This window comes from Nyctereutes procyonoides, unplaced genomic scaffold (assembly GCF_905146905.1).
Source record: "Nyctereutes procyonoides isolate TBG_1078 unplaced genomic scaffold, NYPRO_anot_genome, whole genome shotgun sequence".
NCBI lineage: Eukaryota > Metazoa > Chordata > Mammalia > Carnivora > Canidae > Nyctereutes > Nyctereutes procyonoides.
Genome location: NW_026575031.1, coordinates 1,745,080 through 1,766,619, shown reverse-complemented (window position 1 = coordinate 1,766,619; position 21,540 = coordinate 1,745,080). Strand labels below are relative to the sequence as shown.

At 45.8% G+C, this 21,540-nt stretch overlaps 1 protein-coding gene across 2 annotated transcripts; it reads left to right on the top strand.

Moving 5' to 3' along the window:
* Positions 1-938: 938 nt before the first annotated feature.
* On the top strand, positions 939-10,728 carry GREM1 (gremlin 1, DAN family BMP antagonist). 2 transcript variants are annotated; one of them, XM_055316827.1, is made up of 2 exons: positions 939-1,008; positions 9,950-10,728. In XM_055316827.1, exon 2 carries the CDS (start codon positions 9,951-9,953, stop codon positions 10,503-10,505), a length of 555 nt encoding a protein of 184 aa, XP_055172802.1. In that variant the 5' UTR covers positions 939-1,008; position 9,950; the 3' UTR covers positions 10,506-10,728. The 2 variants fall into 2 exon arrangements, with proteins under 2 accessions (XP_055172802.1, XP_055172801.1); XM_055316826.1 differs by lacking the exon at positions 939-1,008 and adding an exon at positions 1,638-1,756.
* The last annotated feature ends 10,812 nt before the right edge of the window (positions 10,729-21,540 follow it).

Here is a 21,540-nt window from a genome sequence, read left to right as displayed (position 1 = left end):
AGTTTTTATTTTTTTTGGGGGGGGTGTGAAACATTGATTTTAAAATAGAAAGAACTAATAATGCACTTTAAAATATGCTCTTTTCTTTGGGGGGGGGGAATAGTTTATACCCAGAGAGAACAACTGGCTTCTACAGATTGGTGGTGGGCTAATGGTCTAAGCATTTTGTGTATTTCTGACCACGTCTGTCTCCTACAGCTCACTCCACCAGGGTCCATCTCCAAGCCCTGCTGAGTGTTCTCATTCTGCAAGCAACTGCAAACTACAGCTCGTGGGAGGATTTCACAAAAAATTATTGGAAACCAAATTTAAAGTGCAGCACAGAGTTTACGGGCAGAAACTGCAGATTGCACAAACAAAACATTCCCGTGATGAAGATTTTTCTAGATACTGATTTAATGCAGACTTCCTCCTTGTTCCCTTTATTTTGAAAAAAAAAATGGTTTCAAGTTCTTAAGAGTATCTAGTAGGTGTTGAGTGTTTCTTGCGGCCTCCCCACAATGACTGCCTAAAGAGAAAAAAATCAAGCTATTCTGGGTTTTGTTTTCTTAGCCAAATGCTTCAATCAGGACTGTTTAAGAAGTACCTTTTGTTGGGTTTCATTGTTTTGTTTATTTTGCTTTAGTCGGTACAGGCACCTTCAAATTTCCTTCTCCTGTAACCATTTTCTCCTCCGCCTCCACCCCCCCCCCCAAGTCATCATCCGACCTGGCTGGTGGGGCCGGTCTGCGGATCTCGCAGCAGGGTTGACTTTTGCACGGGCTATAACTTGGACACACAGAATTTACGGCTTCGTTGGGGAACCAATTTTCAAGTCAAAGAGCAAATGAAAGTTCGCTCATCTTTCGCTCATCTTTCGAGAACTATTTGGGCGCTTGGTACGTTTGTCACTGCCCTTTGGGTTCTCAGTAGTGAATGCAGAACGCGGTACCGGTCCTTCCACATCCCTAGGTGTTTGCCTCGTGTTCGGGGAAGTTGCTTCCTCGCCCGCCGGCCCACCTTCCCGAGGTAAGCATCCCGGGCACGCTACGGGGAGCCTCGGGGCGCACGGCTATTGTTCTCTCCCGCTCAGGGATGGCTTTGGCAGTGGAAACCCGGACTGGGGAGGGTGCTTGGGGGGGCGCGGGGGTCAGCGCCCTCGAAGCCCCGCCGGAGCCGCGCGCGCAGCCGGAGCATCCCGCGGGCGGTCCCCTGCCGGGCTCCCGCCGAGATCTGGCCCCTGCGGTGCCGCCGCCGCCACCGAGCGCGTTGCGGGGCCGACGCAGGCCAAGCGGGGCTGGCACGAGAACAGCCCAGGCCCGGGGCGGAGGAGGAACGAGGGGCCGGGAGCCGGGGGGATTTCCTTCCGCGCTTCCCCCTCCAACGGGAGCGGAAAATGTGATTTGCTGTGCATTCCAGGCGCGGTTCCCTGGGGTGACCTCTCCCAGCCGGCCCGGGCGGGGGCGCAGACAAAGAGGCGAGGCGGGCGGAGAGGGGACCCCGCGGGGAGGCAGGAGGGGTGCGGGGGGCGGGGGCAGTACCGGGAAAGGGGGCGGACGGCGGGTCCGGCCGCGGCGACGGCGTCTGGCCAATGGAGAGGCGCGGCCCCGGGCGCCCAGCTCGGCCGCCGGCATTTAAACCCGAGGCGGCGCGATGCCCGGCACTCGGGGCGCCCTCCGCGGACCCGGCCACCCTCCCCGTCCGGCTGACCCCGCGCCACGCCGGGGCGGCTCCGGCCGCGGTCGCATCAGGCCCCAGGGATCCGCCGGACCGACAGGTGAGTGCCGAGGCGCCCGTCAGAGAGAGGCGCCAGAGCAGAGAGAGATGCGGGGTGGGGGCGGGCGCGGGCGCAGGGGTCCCCAGCCAGACTGCCACGTCCCGCTCGGTGCAGACGCGCGGGAGCCCTCCAGGCCCCTCCGGGCCCCTCCGGGCGCAGGGACGGGGCCCCGCTTCCCAAGGGGGAATGATGCGGAAGAATCGAGGGTCCTTCCCGCCGTCGCGGCTGCCGTAACCTCCCCCCGCGCCGTCCGCAAGGGAAGCCTGGGGAGGAGGATGCCAGGAACGGGAGCCTCGGCCCCGCATCCCTCTTCCACTCCCGGGGGCCCTGCTAACGCGCTCCTGGTGCGCTGCCAGCCTCGGCCGCACCTCCAAGGCGCGGAGCCCCGGTGGACGCGCCGCGGGAGCCGAGGGGGCGCGAGCCGGAGCGCTGGGGAGCAGCCGGGACCTGCGATGCCCCCCGGACCCCGGCGCCAGCCGCGCGGAGCGGGTGCCCAGAGTCCGAAGCGGGGCGCGGGGCTCGCGGCGTGTGCGGGCTCCCGTGGGCGTCCGAGCCGTGATCCTGCGCGGGGCGGGAGGATCCCGAGAGTCAGCCGCGGGCCCACCGGCCGGTCCGCAAGGTGAGACGGAGACTCGGGCGCCAACAGGGCCGCGGCGGCGGGTGGGAACCCGAGCGGCGGGTAACGGGTGGGCCCCGGAGCCCGGCGAGCCCGCGGAGCGCCCCGCACCCGCGCCGCACCGCGCCGCACCCTCCCGGGCTGGCTGCGCACCCGCGGGCGCCCCGTGCGCTCTTCCAGGCGTCGGTCGCCGCACGCGCGCCTCGGCCGCAGCGCCCGGTCCCGGGGCCCCTCTCCCGGGTGCTCCTTGATTTGCGTCCCAGCGCCCACCACCCCCCCCCCCCGCCTCGCCCCGCTGAGTCTCGCCAGCGGCGGACGGCGCGGCCCGCGCTCCTTCGCTCGGTGCTGCTGACCCCTCGCAGGGCCGGGCCGGGGCGGAGGGGCTGTCACCTGGGCGCTGGGAAAACGAACGCGCCACGGCCCGGCTAGGCATTGCCCTCGGATCCCGGCTGCACCCTGGGGGCACCCCTGCCCGGTGTTCCCCGCAGGAGGCTCTGGGGACAGCCCCCTCCCCGGGGGGACGTGGCGGGGCACACAGGAGGAGCCCAGGTCTCCGCAGGGAAGAGTCTTCACGCGCCCAGAGCTGGCCCGAATGGGTCCCGGGGCTGAATCCCGCTGCGCCGCCGCCTCCTCCTCCTCCTCCGTCGACTTCGAATCCCAGCCCTTGTACACAGAAATGCAGCCTCAACCTTAGGGGCTAAAATCTCTCCTTAAATGACACAAGGGTCGAGGGGCGACCACTGGTAGGTAATTGGATCTCTTGTTGGAAAAAAGCAGATTTGAGTGGTGTGCGCGTGTGTTTATGTTCCCCTTTGAGAGCTGGTGCCAGGACCCGAGATGATTAAAACGATCTATTGTGTTGAGTGGGTCACGAGGATTTAAGCTGTCCCGGGGACCCCAGAGTGGTGGCTTCCTTTAGGCTGCACACACAACTTAAATAAATAGCAGAGAAGAGGTTGAGATAACCCCCAGCCCAGGGTGAAGAGTCTCCTTTCACCCCAAAGTGTCCCAGTCCCCAAACCTTCCTTTCCTTTTTTCTTTTCTGTCCTTTGCTCTTCTTTTCTTTCTTTTTTCTCTTTTTTGGAAGGGCGGCGGGCGGGAGCGGGGGCTGGGATCTTTAAGAGATGGACATTGCAAAGCAACAAGGGAAAGATATTAAAACTACAGCCTCATCTCCTCCCTGGCACACCCAAATCAACAACAGTAGGTGATTTGATTGCTATCAGTGGATAAATTGGAGTCTCCAATTGAAGTATTAACTAATTATTGAGGGGTTCTTTAGAACCGGAGTTGCTCTGTGTGTGTTTAACCCTCAGGTCATTGGAATTAAAGTCTTTCATAAACTTTGTAATGTTACAGTTTTCCTATTTTTAAAAGTCCATTTTGAGTGAGATGTTTTTGGTAACCCACAATCTATAGGAAATCCTAGTTTGCTAACAGTCTTTATGTGAATGATTACACAAAGAACAGTAGAAACCTACTATGTCCCCACATCTTTGAATAAGAGCTGCCTGCCTTCTTAACATTAAATATTACAAGGGAGGGGTCACCTGGGTGGCTCAGCGGTTGAGGTCTGCCTTCAGCTCAGGGCATGATCCTGGGTCCTTGGATTGAGTCCCGCATCTGGTTCCCCCCCCCCCCCCAGGGAGCCTGCTTCTCCCTCTGCCTGTGTCTCTGCCTCTCTCTGTGTGTCTCTCATGAATAAATAAATAAAATCTTAAAAAAATATATATTACAAGTCAAAAAAGGCCAAGAAATTGTATGCCATGGACCCCTTTCTGAAGAAATGCTCATCAACAGCAAAGCTGTGGAGCATGTCCTAGGATAGAGAGTTAAGGACTAATGGGAAAACCTAATGCATTTATGTAAAGAAAAGTTGGGGGACAGACAGCGAGGTAACTGTAGCATCCAACTGAAAGGCTCTGATCAGGCAAGTGTTACCAGCCCATGTCTTACATCTGCAAGGAATTTTCTTTAGTTTTAACATATGCTCCTAGAAATGCAAAGTACAACAGTAATTCCTGGGACGACAGGAGTTTTTTCTCTTCACATGTGAACATGAAGATACAAACTAGATAATTATTTGACTTACAATATTCTTCAAACTGTATTGCATTAGAAACAAGTTCATGTGTCCCTCTTTAAGTACTGTGCCAAGTATCCACTGAACAGTGGGAAAAGACACTGTTTGGGGACTACGCAGAACTGGTCTCAAACCCTGACTCTCCAGCTGCGAAGCTGTCTGACCTTGGGCAGATTCCTCACTTTTCTTACTCTCGATTCCCTGATTGATAAGAGGAGGACAATATTATTGTTATATCGTGAAAAAGAAATTATAAAATACGGTCTGAATGTAGCACAATGCCATGCATGCTAAGGATTCAAAAATAAAGATCACTCTTAGTATTAGTGGTGGTATTGGGAGAAGGCAGTAACGTTATATGGCACCAGATATATATTACAAGGTGGTTCTGAAATTAAATCCCAAATTCCACACACCTAGGGACTAGCACGCATCTTGCATTACAATACAGAACCTACAGATTGACTCCCAGTGGTGCCACTTGGTGAATATTTACTACTTTCTAACTTGTTTCCTGTTGACCTAAAAAATTGTGTGCATTCACTTCAACAAAACAAATTTCCTGAGAGCATATTGCTCCCGAGATACTTAATTACCTGGTGGTCCCTGTATGTGAGGTGGGCAGCCAGGCTGATTTAGCTTGAATGGTCTTCTGAATAGGGAGGTTGTAACTAGGGCCTTGTGACTCATACAGGATGATACTTTATCCTTTACTAGTTTGCCAGCAAGTCATTCTTCTTATCTTCTTGATTCAGCTTGTCTGGAAAAAAAAAAAAGACCCGGTATATTCTTATGAAATTCTCCTTAACTTCTAAAGGCTATCTTTTTAAAAATCAAAGATCAAATTAAAAATAACCTTTCCCTTCTCAAAGATTCAGTCCCAAGAAAAAGGAAGAGATTATTCTGAAATCTGGCTTGAGTTTAAAGCATTTGCTGTCACTTTCATTATCTTCTTCTACTGGGGAAATAATTTGATGTCATGCCTGTTAAACATCTTTCTAAAACTTAATTCTTCAGGACAAGTCGATCAGAGATGTTCAGGCATAGGCCTCTGGCTCGCTGACCATTGTCAATTCACCGTAATTCCCACTCAGCACTCCATTTAACTGATTATGAGCAGGTTGGTTAGCTACAACAAGAAGAGCGCCAAGAGGAGTTGGCCTAAACTTTCCCAAGATGTTGAGGATATTGGACACAGGTCACCCAGAGCATTTTTATTTCTGATTCCTTAGAGTTAGATGATTGTGCTCTTTTGGGCCTTGTGAAGATTGGAATAAATCACCATGATCTCTATAGGACAGAGGTGGCTGATGTGGCTTAGCCGGAGTACACATGTTTTCTCTTGATCACTAAGGAAAACCCGAAGGAAAGCATCCAGTAGAGAAGAACTGCTTGAGAATATCTGTGTACTCTGGGACAAGTGGATTGGAGGGGAGGACATGAGTCATCAAGGGAAGAAAGGTAGGAGTGAGTGGATTTTGCTGATGGAAAACAATTGCAGAGAAAGCTCACCACAAAAATACGATCACGTTTCTTGGAGAAGCAGACCTGCATTATGGTGAAGTTGAGGCAGAGTTTGAAAAGAAGATGCTGTTTGCAGTGAGTACATAGGGAGGTCTTTGTGGGTGTCTTGATGCACTCCGGTCCCACAAAATGCAGCTCAAGTTTAATGCTGTGATTGGGTCATTTTATGAATGCAAATCACCAAAAATGTTGGCAGCTCTGGCACGTGGGAATAATTCATAGGAACCCAAGGCTTGATTAGCATTTGGATTGATTTTTTTTTTATAACGAGGCATTCTGGGAGGTGTTGATAAGGAAAAGAACTGTCCTCAAGCAATTTACATCTTTGCGATTTCCTCCGTGCTTATGACATTTACAAAGTGCAAATTATTTTTCAAGAGCAAAAACAGTCCCTTTTCCCTCCCTGAGTAATCCCCACCAGTCTGTGGTGTGTGTGGGTGGAGGTTGGGTGATTGACCGCAGTGACTTGACACAGCCCTGGTTCTAGTGCCAGTCCAGTTCCAAACCTTCTAACTTACTCACATGGAATATGCAGAGTCCTTCTGAGAGCGCTGTCCTTTAACTAAGGTCTGTGTTGAGATTCCTGACATTGGTTTTTACTTTTCTCCAAATAACTAGTTGCAAGGTTTAAAAATTTGGAAGCCTCACAATAAACACTAAAGATCTTTGAAAAAGTAGGTTTTTTTTTTTAAAAAAAAAAGAAAAACCATTTTATAATATTTTCCCCACCTAATAAATCTTACTTTGCAAAAAATGTGCTTTTCTTTTTTTTAAATGTACTTTTCTTTAAAAAAAAAAAGAAAGAAAAAAAGAAAATAGCCTGTTGTTCTAGACCCCTTTGGCTTATGGCATTCGCTTGCTCCCATAGGAACAAGAAGTCTGTCCAAATTAAAACTGAAAACCACAGTTGACTAATTTTGAATGTACTACATGCTTTATTGTTGGTTTCTGCCAGAGTAAGTTCAGTGGCTTCAATTAGAAAATAAAGCCTGCAGCATTCTGCATGGGACCAGGTAAAAAGTAGTGGATATCTTAAGTGTTCCTAAAAAAAAAAAAAAAAAAAGAAAGAAAGAAAGACCAGTATCAAGGTGCTCCCTAGGTTAGAAGGAGTTTGCTGTACTGCAAGTCAGCAATCATGAAGATTGAATTAGGCTCCGCTGTTTACTGGCACACATGAGGGATTTTAAAATGAAAACGGAGACTGTTAATCATCGTGGTTCCCTAACAAGCATTTGTTTAACAAAAGAGCACCTACTCTGTGCCAGGCACTGAGATTAAGGTGATGAGTAAATCCTCCTGACTCTCAGACTAGGTATCTGTTTGATGATGGATGTGAAAATGCCAGGAAGGAAAAGTTGAGCATAAAAGAGTCCTGTGTTGGTCTGGAGAAAGGAAATTGCATTTTTTGGACAGATGTTTGTGGGAGGGGATGGCTTTATGACGCGAACTGTCATATGCAGACAGTGTACATTCCCAGTCAGCTTCAGATTGGCCTCTGTGATGTTGGGCTCTGAGGGTCTTGCGCTGGGAGGGCTGAACTGTCCCTGGGGCCATTTTTAGGAGGGATGAGGGAAGACTGTGGGTGTAGGCCTAGGGTTGTCTCATGTGCTCCTCTTTGAAATGGGCAGAGACTGGATTTTAGTTTAGATCTTGGCTCCCAGTTGAATAAATAGCAGAAGCTTGTAAAAGCTTCTCAAACTCGAATACATTTGCCTAGGAGACTGAACTGTCATGGCTCAAGTTATCCTGGTCTCTGGAGAAAATCAGCACTGTTTTATAACTGGACTTTTTTCATGAGCGATTTTTTAAAAAGACAAAACAAGGAAATTAATTTTTTTTTGTTGTTGAGGCAAAAAGGGCTCTGTTTAAAGAACAGGGATGTTGTAACATAAACTGATAGAAGCCAGGGAGTCCATAGTCAAAAGCACGGGAGCTAAATGTCACATTATCAGTTCCAAACTTAAACTTGCCCAAAAAGTATTAGGCTAATGTCGGAGGAATGGTGCCATTTAAGGGTATTTTAAAATTAATCTTTAATTATCTTCATTTGACATTATCCTTAGGGTTGCATGGTCTTTACTTACAGGGACTGCTGCTTAGAGAATGTAGATGCTACACTGCCTTGGTCTCTCAAAGGTAACTGCTTTAGCTAATCATGCCAATGTGTACGCTTCCTCAGGGGATCGTGGTAAGGTTACTATTAAATTGCACTTCGTGGTTATTCTATGTAATGCTGGTGTACAGAGGAGAGCAGGGGAATGGGTGCTCCCCAGCTGTGCCCTTATGTTGGGAACCATGGTGGGCACGGGGGCAGAAGGGGTGGGCTCAGAGCCCACCGGGCCTCAGGGTACAGCTGGGGAGTAGCAAGGGGAGTGGAAGCCTCAAGATTCAGGTCACACTTGGTATGATGGCCTGAGAGGGAGGCTGTGAATTTGAAGCTGCTCTCTTGGAAAAGAAAATCCTTCCACATCCGAATAACTGGCTCTGCGTTCCAAGGCTGCAAGCGCTGCAGGCCTGGCTACTCAAAGCCTGTTAGAAAAGCAGACCTACTGAATCAGAATCTGCATTTTAACAATACCCCCAGGTGATGGCCTGCTCTTTGAGGTTTGGGAGAGTTTCACTAGCAAGGTGCTTGCACTAGCCTTTTAAAAAAATATCCTGGGGCTTCTCCTCTTTGTCCTCTATGTGCTGTACCTTTGCTCATCGCTCTGCCTGATAGACTAGCTCTCCTTTCTCTGATTTACAGTCCTCACTCCCATTTTTTTTTTCTCCCCATCTTTGATTTCCTGTTTGTTTGGTCACTTTTCCCTCCACCTCCCCCAGTTATCTGGGGATTTTTTTTGCCGTTGTTCATTGCCTTTCTGATCCATGTCTAACTCCAGGCCTGTCCATGGTAATTCACTATAATTCATTTACTCAACATGTCCATAGCATTTATTAATATAAATATTTGCACATACATGTTTTCTTATGCCGCTTTCTACCTTCTAGATTTTACCCATGCGCATGTGCACCCACACACACGAATGACATATGTCACCATTTAAAAGTAGAAAAATGTACCTCATGATATACTGGATGATATAATAAATATCTGTGTAATCTTTGTGGTAAGGGAATTTGTTCTGTCCGCCGTGCTGCTACACATTTGGTCAGTTCTCAGACTGCTCCTGTTTGTACATCAGATTTGATGTGAGCAACCTGTCCGGGGAGATAAAGCATGTGTACCTGTGCTTCCAAGAAGCCATTTATTGAGACGTGAAGTGATTTTCTCCAGGTCAGGTAGCAGGTTGTCGCCCTAGGACTTGGAGTCCGTCTGGGACTTGCAGTCCATCTGGGCTCTGCATCCAGTGTTGTTTCTGCTGAGTGCTCCTCCTGGGTCAGCTGCTTCCCAGTCCCCTCCTGGGGTTCCCTTGCAACGCCTGGCAGCAGCGAACAAACTTCCCCTAAGCATCCAACCAACCGAACAAGGCACAACCCAGGAAGCGCTCAGGCTCGCTGGGGATAAAAAAAAAAAAAAGAGTGGAAGCCTTTTGTGGCTGATGAAGCCTGGACAGGAAAGCTGCTTGTCTTGCTGTAAAACAAAATAGAAAACTGGTTTCCCCAGGGAGGTGCGAAGGTAATTTGGCATAAAACAAGACCAAATGCAATGAAGTGACCATGCTATAGAGCCAGGCGTGATGGGTGTCAGCAGCCAGGAAGGAATTCCGGGGGGTGAACATGCTGTGGAGAGACAGGCCCCCGTTGAGCTCTTGCCTTATTCACTGGTGACCCTGGGCCAGCTACGTCATTGTGGCTTGATGGCTTGGCTGATGACAAGACTAATAATACCTGATCTCTCAAGATCTGGTGAGGAGGAAATGAAATATTTTCCAGGAAATGTTTACCATGTGCCTGAGAAGGCGTTAGCTACTCTTACTGTTCTCACTGACTTGTCCATCCTTGTCCTCTCTGTGCTTCCCTCCACTAGCATGAGCCGCACGGCCTACACTGTGGGAGCCCTGCTTCTCCTCCTGGGGACCCTGCTGCCCACTGCTGAAGGGAAAAAGAAGGGGTCCCAAGGTGCCATCCCCCCGCCAGACAAGGCCCAGCACAATGACTCGGAGCAGACTCAGTCTCCCCAGCAGCCGGGCTCCAGGAACCGGGGGCGCGGCCAGGGTCGCGGCACAGCTATGCCTGGCGAGGAGGTGCTGGAGTCCAGCCAGGAGGCCCTGCATGTGACCGAGCGCAAGTACCTGAAGCGAGACTGGTGCAAAACCCAGCCGCTCAAGCAGACCATCCACGAGGAAGGCTGCAACAGCCGCACCATCATCAACCGCTTCTGCTACGGCCAGTGCAACTCCTTCTACATCCCCAGGCACATCCGGAAGGAGGAAGGCTCCTTTCAGTCCTGCTCCTTCTGCAAGCCCAAGAAATTCACCACCATGATGGTCACGCTCAACTGCCCTGAGCTGCAGCCGCCCACCAAGAAGAAGAGGGTCACACGCGTCAAGCAGTGTAGATGCATATCCATCGATCTGGATTAAGCCGGGCACAGCCAGCCTGTCCTAGGGATGCAGCCCTGGGTGGCCTGAGCCAGACCTAAGCGACCTGATCCCTACTCGGCTTAAACCTACAGGCAAGAACAACCAGCTGCCGTGTGACCGGAGCCTGCTAGTGCATAGTTTGTGTGCATGCGTGTGCGTGGTGTTTGGGGGTTTGCAGACGCTGTGGAGGGCACTTCCTATCATGTAGACACATCCGCTTCCCTGGGACGGCAGGGAAAGCCGGGGGTGGGGGGTGGGGGGAGGAGTGGGGCCGGTGGATGGGCACCGGGGCTCCCCCCAAACGAATGCTGGTGCAAGAGGCTACTCTGGGGCGAGGGACCTGTCTTCAGCCGCAGGACACTGGAGAAGGTCTTCGTTCCTCCCTTCCCCAGCCCACCCCTTAGGATCTCGGCGACTCTTCCAATTCCCTACCTGCCAGGACACTAACTCCGCTCAGGGGACCATAGATGGTCACCCTTTCTGGCTTTGGGAAGGTCCTCCCACCCGGAGAGGCCGGCGAGGAGTGGGAGGGTCCTGCGGAGGGAGGCGCAGTCTTGCAGGGCCCGCCCCAAAAAACAGCACAGCCGGGCTTCCCCACGGTTTCCTTGATGTTTAATGGAAACCAAGCAAATGGACAAGAGATGGAGGCGCCCAACAGTCATCACCTGGCTGTCCACGTGATCTGCTGAACTTGACTGCCCCCCAAGAGCAAACTTCGAACATAAATATTGACCAGTCCTATATTCAGAACCAAGTGAGTGAGCTAGACCAAGGAGACTCCCCAGCTCCACATCCCCCGGGGGACCCCCCTGTGCCCGCTGGGGAGGGAGGAAGCGAGCACCTCATAAGGGGTCCTGGTCTCTTTCCTCTTGCCTGGATGTGATCACCGCTTTGCCAGTTATTTCCGTGTGATGCTTCTGAGAGCCACAAACCTGTCCTACAGAGACTGTGGCTCTACCCAGTGCACCTGGCAGGGAAGAATCCGGCTAAGGCGGGAGCGCCTGGAGCCTGCTCCATGTGAGCTACCAGTATCCTGGGCCTTTTTGTTTTAGCCACTGGTAGGAGATAGAGCTGGAGAGCCAAGGAGAATAAAGAAATAAAGGAAACTGCCTCTGATGAAGGAGTAGTTTAATGCCTGGGAAGAGTTAAAAGGGATGCATCCTCCCCTTCTTCCTTTGCCTCCTCAGGGTCTAATGGGAAACCCTAGTTAAGAAATCAGAGCATTTGGAAAAGAACCAACCAAACAAGCATTTTTGTGCATTCGCTCTCTCTCTACTGGCAGTGGGATTCACGTTGCCAGTCAGAACCTACCGGTGGACCCCCTCCTCTAATTAAACTCCAGCTCCTGGCAACCCCTGCTTAGGATTTATCTAGAGCAGGGTCGGTGGACTTTAGTGCATTTTGGATTTGGCTAATCTGTTCTCTTTAAGCCTGAGGTTTTCTGTGCGAACCCATTCCCACACCCAAAACACTTTTTTGTTTTGTTTTGTTTTTGCCTTGTGCCTTCTCATCCTCACTAGGCAAGTTGTGTGATATGGGAAACACTCACCATTGACTAGCATTTTAGTTGCCCATCAAGGCTCCAGCCTTGCACTATAGAGGCTGTTTGTATCTTATTTTTATTATTTTGGTGCAGCGCTCTCCTGTCTAATGACCAAGCCAGAACCATGCTTTGAGGCAGAAGTTACCTTGGACACCCAAACTACTGGGTCAAATTTTGAAACTTCTAAACTCACTACTGATGATTCCACCCTAGGCAAACTTGTCCAAACACACGGTCTGTGTATTTCATATACACTGTATGCCCCTGCCCTAAATTTTTCTATCATCCACATCCTCCAACAATAAAATGCAGAATGGATTTAATTAAGCACACAAATACTAAGCCAGAATTTTGAGGGTGGGGAAGAGGAAAAGAAAGGGGAAGGAGCTGAATATGTAAAGCCACACTAGAGAGGAAAAATAACATTTAGAACTAGAGACACTGAATTTCTCTTGTTGTTTTAACTCTGCCACAAGCATGCAATTTTGTTAAAAAGAGATGACTTAAGTTGGCAGCAGTAAAATTCTTTTAGTAGCTCATACCACAGTCTTGCATGTAAGTTGGATTTGGCTTAAATAAAGAGAATTTCCTCAAAATTAACTTCGCTGGGTTAATCAGCAGCATAACTACCCTGGAAAAGTACCCAGCGCTAGCCAGAGAGGGAAACGTCTGCTTTTCTTACTGTGCCTGTATTAAGACTAGGAAAGTGTGGTGTGTCTTACAGCATTTATTGAAAGTGCCATATCTATTACATATTGTATTGGAGTCTTCGATGAAGAAATGTTTTTTTCATTACTACAGTAGAAATTTTTAATGGAAAGATATCGGTGATCTCAATCTTTCCTATTAAAATGATGCCAAACGCCAAATATGAATTTTATGATGTACACTTTGTGCTTGGCATTAAAAGAGAAAAACACACATCCTACAAGTCTGTAACTTGGTTTTTTTTTTGTTGTTGTTGTTAAAAATGTACAGGAAAAATCTGGAGGAAAAGATAATTTCCACTGTGTGGAATGTGAATAGTTAAACAAAAAGTTATGGTTATTTAATGTAATTATTAATTCTAATCCTTTGGTCACTGTGATTTTGAGCATTTTTTTCTCCTTTATTTGACTTCCTCTGAGTTGAGCAAATAAGAAACTGGCACAGTATATGTTGTTAGATGCTTTTTATCAGGTCAGAGGGAAACAATAAGATCTTGACACATCTGAACTTGTGTTACAGAGTCAGGACCTGAACTTTTTTTCCTTTTAATTGAATGTTCCTTAAAGGTTAACATTTCTGAAGCAATATTAAGAAAGATTTTAAGTGTTATTTTGGAAGACTTTTGATGTGTGTATACAAATAGCTGAAAATAATGAATAGTTCACAAGTCCTTTTAAGGAGAAAATCTAAAATGAAGTATATGTACAGAACCTATATAAATGACCAGTTAATGCTTAAGAGTGGAAGTAGTCCTATTGATTTGTCATTCTCAAGATATTTAATATCAACTGCATTATGTATTATGTGTGCTTTAATCACGTAAAAACAACAGAGGATTATATAGACTATGATTGAGTTACTTTGCTATGTATGAGGATGAGGGGGATTTAATAGCCTCATAAAAGTTGATTTGGTTTAAAGCAAAGTTTTATGAATCTGTAACTAGAATTTGATTTTAATCCCAATTATGTTCCATATAACCTTTCCCAAAGAGCAACCTTTCCCAAAGAGCAACCAATAAATTGAAACTCTTCTCTGTGCGTATGTGTGTGTTTAACTGGTAGTGTTCACAGGGTAGGGTGGAACAGGATTCACTTGTCATGGGAAGGGAGCTAGAAAAGAGATAAATAGATTTCTTGTATCTCAAAGGGAATTTATTTCTTCCAACTAGACCTTTAAGATTTCAGTAGGACACCTCAGGCAGTTAGAGGTGAGGGAAAGTCAGTGTGTAATGGAAAGTACCAGCCTCTAACCCAGAGCTAGAAAAAAAGAGCTGCAAAGGGTTTTGTGAACCTTTCAGGCATGGAAGAGTTGTCATGCAGAAATGATGATACCTCTATTTTGAAGTGTTCAAGGGAAAAATGGAAGAAAGATTTGGGGCTCACTAGAAGGGAGATAATAATGAGAGTGATTCATCAACACAATGAGCTGGCTTTGAGATGGTGAACTCTCTGTGCTTAGAAGTATGAAAACACATGCTAGAACTCATTACATAGGGGTGTGAGGTAAAGCAAGTTACTGTCTTGGTTTTGCAGTTGAACTAGCAGATTTCTGAGGTCCCTTCCTACTTGGACAAACAATACAGGATTTCTTCTAGGTATCTGTGCTCTGACAATGGTGATGAAAATCCCAGCAACTATGTCTGGAGTGCTTAGGCCAGACTCTGTGCCAAAGATTTTATTTGAATTGTTTCCCACAATCTTCGTATATTGTACGTATACCATTATTATCGCTGCTAGGGGTAGTGAACTCATATGGTTTCACTGCAACACTTATGCACTTAAGCACTATGCAAAATTGTGATATTTTCAACTTATATCAGTTACTCTTTTAAGGACAGAACACAATACTCTAAAGATAGATCCAACTCTTGATTATTCACATTTAATGACTGGTTACCCTGGGGTTGTGGTTGGCATCACCAGGTGCCGTAGCTCTAAAGCATTTAAAGCCTCTTTGCCACCTCTCTTTTTGTTATGGCTTCCTTGGACTTGGAGGGGAAATATGACAGCAAGTACCAAGGAGACAGTGTCCTCAGAGAAGCCATACCTGCATCTAGGAGGCAACGTCTGAACAGGGTAGTGGGACCGGATACAGAAAGGCATTCTAGGTTTAAAAAAAAAAAAAAGTACATGGTAGGATATCAGCAAAACTGTTGAAGCGAGGAGCTCTAAAAATTCTCCATCAATCCAATGACAAATTGGCAAAAATAAGCAGAACCAACTTTTTAGAACTCTGAAAATTAACTAAGGGCTTGCAGCAGTCTGGGGAGCATTTATTCTAGAAAAAGGCTGAATCTCTGTAGGAACAGCAAATACTGTGATATTGTAACTTGCCCTGTTCTCATCCTCCTTCTTCAGTTCCATAGAAGACGGAAAAACCAACAGCCTGCAGTGGCAGTGAAAACCAGCAGTCTAGCAACCCTGGGGGGAGAGTGGGGTAGAATGGGATTGGAGTTCCTTCAAAGCCAAATACGAAGAGAACAGTCTTATTATTTGACTTGTCTGTCAGACCCTGGAGACAGCACTTGCAAGGCTATCTTTATTTGACCTGATTGGAAGCTGCCCAATGTGAAAAGCCTTGTTGAAAACAGACAATTGATTATTTTTGTGGTTGCTTGAGGTAGAGGATAGCAGCTGGGCAGCAAAAGGCTGAACACAGGGGAATGAGATTTCCTTGGGGCTTTGAAAAGTTCCTACATAGGACTGGATATCTAAAAGACCAATGCTTGCATAGGGCTGTGGACATGCCCAGGGCTCTACATGCTCAGGAAGAATCTGAGAGGACTGTAAACTCTTACCTCAGGCTGATCATCACGGCACAAGCAGGAAGTGAAGGCTAAGGCCCAGTTGTCAATTGCCTGTCTGAGTATGGAAGGTGTGCCCCCAACATTTATCAGAACCCCCTGGCAAATATTGAGAGACTTATTGGTTCCAAGTGTTACAGGAAGTCACTGTTCAAATATTAGCTGACCACTAAACTAACCAAGCAGAGACTTCAGTGGCAACACACAACACAAAATACAAACCTCACTGAATTAATTCATAAAAGTCACTGCTAAACAAAGAGACAAACAACAAACAGCAATAACAGATCCCATGAAGTGGGAGAGAGACTTATTTCAAGACTTATCACATTACTTCAAACTATTTTTATTTTCAGATGATATGATCTTGTATGTAGAAACCCTAAGGAATCCACTAAAGAAGTATTAGAGCTATCTTAGTGCATTCAGGCTACTATAACGAAATACCACAGTTTATGAAAAAAACTGGTAGCTTATTAAAAAAAAACAATCATTCCTCATAGTTTGGAGGCTGGAAGTCTGAGATCAGGTTGCCCGCATGGTCAGGTGAAGGCAGGCTTCTGGGTCCCAGACTTCTTGTATGTATCCTGACCCAGTGAAAGGGGCTAGAGATCTCTCCGGAACCTCTTTTATAAGGCACCAATCCTTTTCATGAGGGTTCCATCCTCATGACTTAAGGACATCCCAAAGGTCCCTCCTCCAATACCAATCGTGTTAGAAGTTAGGATTTCAACATGAATTTTGGGGTGGACACAACCTTTCAGACCACAGCAAGAGCTTAATAAGTGAGTATATTAAGATTGCAGGATGCAAGGTCAATATGCACAAATTAATTGTATTTTATACATTAGCAATGAGAAAACCTAAAAATGAAATGAAACCAATTCCTTTGTTTAGCATCAAAAGGAGGAATAAATATAGGAACAAATTTAACAGAGTGTAAGACTTGTATATTGGAAACTATAAGACATTGTTTAAGGCAATTAAAGAAACCCAAAATAAATGGAAAGACTTCCTGTGTTCATGGATTAGAATTTTTTTTTAAACAATTTTATTTATTCATGAGCGACACAGAAAAAGAGAGGCAGAGACATAGGCAGAGGGGAAAGCAGGCTCCATGCAGGGAGGCTGATGTGGGACTCGATTCTGGGTCTTCAGGAGCAGGCCCTGGGCGGAAGATGGCACTAAACCTCTGAGCCGCCCAGGCTGCTCGATGATCCTAAAATTTATATGAAAATGCAAGGGACCCAAAACAGTCGAAACCATCTTGAAAAAGAAGAACAAAGTTGAAGGACTGACACCTCCTGATTTCAAAACTTACACCAAAGAATTGTTCTAGGGCAAATACCCTTATAACTACCATTAGATTAAGAAATCTATATTTTTTATAACCTTTGCAGAAGCTCTCCTATGTCCCATCTCAGTTTTAATCCTTTCTCATGCCACAGTTAATAATGACACCCTCAACTTTTATAGTAATTTTTTCTTTCCATATCTTGATAGTTTCATCACCAAAGTGTGCATCCCTAACTCTATATGGTTGCAAACTGCTTAAGAGGGAACAGATAAAGGCCTGAAGTAAGGCAGCTCTAGCCCTCTTCCTATGAGCTTGATGGGGATTACCAAGTAGAGGATTACCAGAGTCCATTTCCTCCTATGGCACCAACAAATTTAGCGGGCAGAGGTTAAAATCATTGGCTATTTCAAAGTATTTTAGATAATTATTCTTATTGTCACTGTTCCCTGTTAGCATAAAAACAAGGCTTCGATACTGATGCTCACAAAACAATTCTACTGTCTTGTATGTTTATAGCTGAAACCACTTTCTCTATCATGTGTATTTATCATTAGACAATGTAGCAAGAGTCCATTAGAAATGAGCTTCATAAAAAAAAAAAAGAAATGAGCTTCATGACCTTTCAGAAATTCCATTCCACAAGTGTCAATACTGACATTTTGAATGTAGAAGTTTATTATTATACCACAGTGACAGCAGAGGTTATATTTGGGATGGCTTTTAAGTAGATATCTATTGTTTTTTACTTCCTACATCTCTTCTCCTTAAAACTTTTTTTTTTGGACCTACCCTTCCCTCATTCCTTGGGGTGTCAGTAAGTTTTCTTATCACTGTATGTTTTTATTCCCTCTGTAGGCATAGGGATGACATTTGACCATATTGGAAAATAAGAATAGTCATTCAACTTGGCCACCATCGTTGGTTTTTCAAATGATCTTGAAACCCAAACTGAGTCTATAAGAATCTTCCTTCAGATTTGCATACAGAGGCCGGGAGAAACAAGATTTTTCCCCCTCCTCTGGGATCATAAGCCTGTAGATAAAAATCTGCTGATGGCCATCTTTCTTCCCAGGTATATGGATGAAACTGTCTGAAGAATGAGGTCTCTTCACACAGAAAAACAGAGCCAAAAGATGGACCGGGTATCCTAATGAAATAATTTTTTTACTGAATTGAAGTATGTCGAAGTCAGGCCAACCTATGAATCATCTTGTATTTGCTAGAGATTGCTCTGTAACAAATTATGTCAAAGCTCAGTAGCCTAAAACAAGAAATATTTATTATCTGACATTTTCTTTATATATATTTTATTGAAGTTCGATTTGCCAACATATAGTATAACACCCAGTACTCATCCTGTCAAGTGTATCTGACATTTTCTGGTAGGGATTTGGGAATGACTCAACAGGGTGGTTCTCTCTCTCAGGAGTTTGCAGGCAAGGTGTCAGCAGAGGTCTCAGACCTCTAATGACTTCACAGGCTGGAGAACCTACTTCCAACATGGTTCACTCACGTGGCTGGCGGCTGGCGGTCTTAGCTCCTCACAACTGGCTTTCTCCAGAGTAAGTAAATCAAGAAAGAGCAATGAAGAAGTCGTGGTACCTTTCATGACTTAGCCTTCAAAGCCACAGACCTTTACTTTTGCTCTATCTTATTTGTCAAAAGAAGTCACCGAGTTTGCCTACATTCAAGAGAAAACTGCAGCCCAGCTGCCCAAGATCCCAATGACTCCCTCCCCATTCTTGACAGACGTTATGAATTCCTATGAATGGTTGCTGGCTCAGGTTGGTTACTTCTGCCTGCAGGTCTAGTGTGATGGATCTGCTCATTGGAACCTAGGGCAAATTATAAACATTAACTTCATGAATGTTTGGGAAATGCAACTGTTTAGCTTTCTGCGCTCTGCAGTATAGGAGACAATCCAGGAGGATACTGGAATAGGTACTGAGAGGGCAAGATGCCACATTGAAGTAACTCATGGATACAAGGGCAAAAGAAAACAGTGTTCAAAGGCTTATGATGAAAAAACCAGCTCTTGTCCCAGCTCTTCTACTTGACTCCTTCAGTCTCATTTTTGAGAGTCAACCATTGAAAATGGCTGTTTCTTCTGCCATTGCATCCATCTTTCTACTTATTTAAATTTTATTTATTTATTCATGAGAGACACACAGAGAGAGGCAGAGATACAGGCAGAGGAAGAAGCAGCCTCCCTATGGGGAGCCTGATGTGGGACTGGATCCCGGGACCCTGGGATCATGCCCTGGGCCGAAGGCAGACACTCAACCACTGAGCCACCCAGACATCCCCATCTTTCTATTTCTTACTTTTAATTATATATATTGTTTGCTAACATTGTGTTATGGTAAAGAAGACAGCGAGTTCATTCTCCATTTCACTCATTCTATGCTATAAAATTTGTGCTGCAAATTTTGCTTACATCAATCATCATACACTGTTATGATCATCAATTACTATTGACTGCTGAATTTAGGTTTGCTTTGTTCAATTGATCTTGGAGTTAGCCATTTGATTTTTTTCCATTCATTTGATTTTCTTAAAAAATATATTCAAATATATACATGTACACCCCCCCACACACACACTTATCCCTATTTACATGATGTCTTAAGGAATTCCCCCAAGTATTCTATTTCCTGCATTCATATCTTTGCATGATACCCTTCTCTGTAGTGTGGCTAGGACCTGGAAATTGCTTCTCATAAGTGGAATGTGACACAGGGGACAGGATGCATATGATCATAATGTGAATGTGATCACATGAAAGTGTAGCTCCCACCTTGCCAGGGTCTGTTTCTCTCTCTCCATTGCTGGCTTTGAAGAAGCAAGCTGCCAGGAATCTATAGCTGCAAGGAAATGAATTTTGGAAACAACTTAAAGGAGCTGAGAATTGGATCTTTTTTCACTCTAGCCTCTGGTGAGAACCCAGTCCTGGGTGACACATTGATTATTGCCTTGTGGGATCATGAGTAGAGGACCCAGCTAAGCTGTGCCTGGACGCCTGACCCACAGAAACTGTGAGATGATAAATGTGTGTTGTTTTAAGCCACTAAGTTTGTGGTAGTCTTTTTTACGACATATATCTTCCCAGGAATTTTAAATTTAGGCAGTCAGGTTTGTTGTTGTTTCTAAAGAGTTTCTGTCATTCTTTCTGTTTTTTTTTTTTTAAATAATGTTCTGGGTGGCTGGGTCAGTTGGTAGAGCATGTGGCTCTCGATCTCGAGGTCATGAGTTTGAGCCCCACGTTGTATGCAGAGCCTATTTAAAAAAATAAAATAATATCCTGTTCTTGTTTCATGGATGTAATCCTTTTTTTAAAGATTTTATTTATTTATTCATGAGACACACACAGACACACACACACACACAGAGAGAGAGAGAGAGAGAGAGGCAGAGACATAGGCAGAGGGAGAAGCAGGCTCCATGCTGGGAGCCTGACATGGGACTCGATCCCCAGTGTCCAGGATCACGCCCCAGGCTGAAGGCCACGCTAAACCGCTGGGCCACCGGGGCTGCCCTTTTTTTTTTTTTTTTGTCAGTCCTCCCCACCCCCATTCTCTATATTGTCTCTGGCTCTCTTAGGTATGGATGTGTGTATTAACGTCTGGCTTTCCTAAGATGTTGGTGATTCTTAGTGGTATATTTTATTTGAGCTCTAATAAGCCAATTGAGAAGATCTGTGTTTGGGAAAGTTATTAAGCTGGAATCCTTCACTGCAAGCTAATCTGGTGGTGAGGCAACCTTTTAATTGGGGGAATTCCCAAATGTCAATATTTGATGATCTTTTCTCTGGAGCTATTAAGTTTCCCAAGAGAAGAATCCACTATACATTTTTTGGGGGAAGCTGCTAGCCTTCCATGAGGGTGAAAAAAAAAAAAGGCTGGGTGAGCTCTTTGTTCAGTATGAAGACTTTTATTTATTAGCTCCATGTCTCATCTCTGTCTTTAGTTAGACTGGTTGTTCTGAAATTCAAAGATTTCTGGGTTTAATTAACTAATTCCTTCCTTCCTTCCTCCCTCCCTTCCTCCCTCCCTTCCTTCCTTCCTTCCTTCCTTCCTTCCTTCCTTCCTTCCTTCCTTCTTCTTCTTTCTCTCTAGAAATACTTTTCTTTTTAATCAGCTATTGATGGTGTGATAAACTAAATTTAAGTGGCACCTAATTTAAATATTTAAAATAGTTCATCGAAGGATAATCTACAACACAGTATGTTAAGTCTAGTGTTCAAAACTTTGGGTTTAATTTTTTGAAAGAATTAATGTTTTTCAGTGGTCAAGTTAGGTTAGATAAGGTTATAGTTCCCTGGTGTAATTTGGTGTTCTAGTTGTCTGTTGCATGAGAAACCATTCAAAAACTAAGTAGCTTAATTTTTTTTAAGATTTTATTTATTTATTCATGAGAGAGAGAGAGAGAGAGAGAGAGAGAGAGAGAGAGGCAGAGACATAGGCAGAGGGAGAAGCAGGCTCCATGCATGGAGCCCGATGTGGGACTTGATCCCCGGTGTCCAGGATTACCCCCTGGGATGAAGGCGGCGCTAAACCACTGAGCCACCTGGCCTGCCCAAGTAGCTTAATTTATTATTATTATTATTATTATTATTATTATTATTATTATTATCTATCATGGTTCTGTGAGCTGACTGAACTCAGCTGAGTGGTTCTTACTT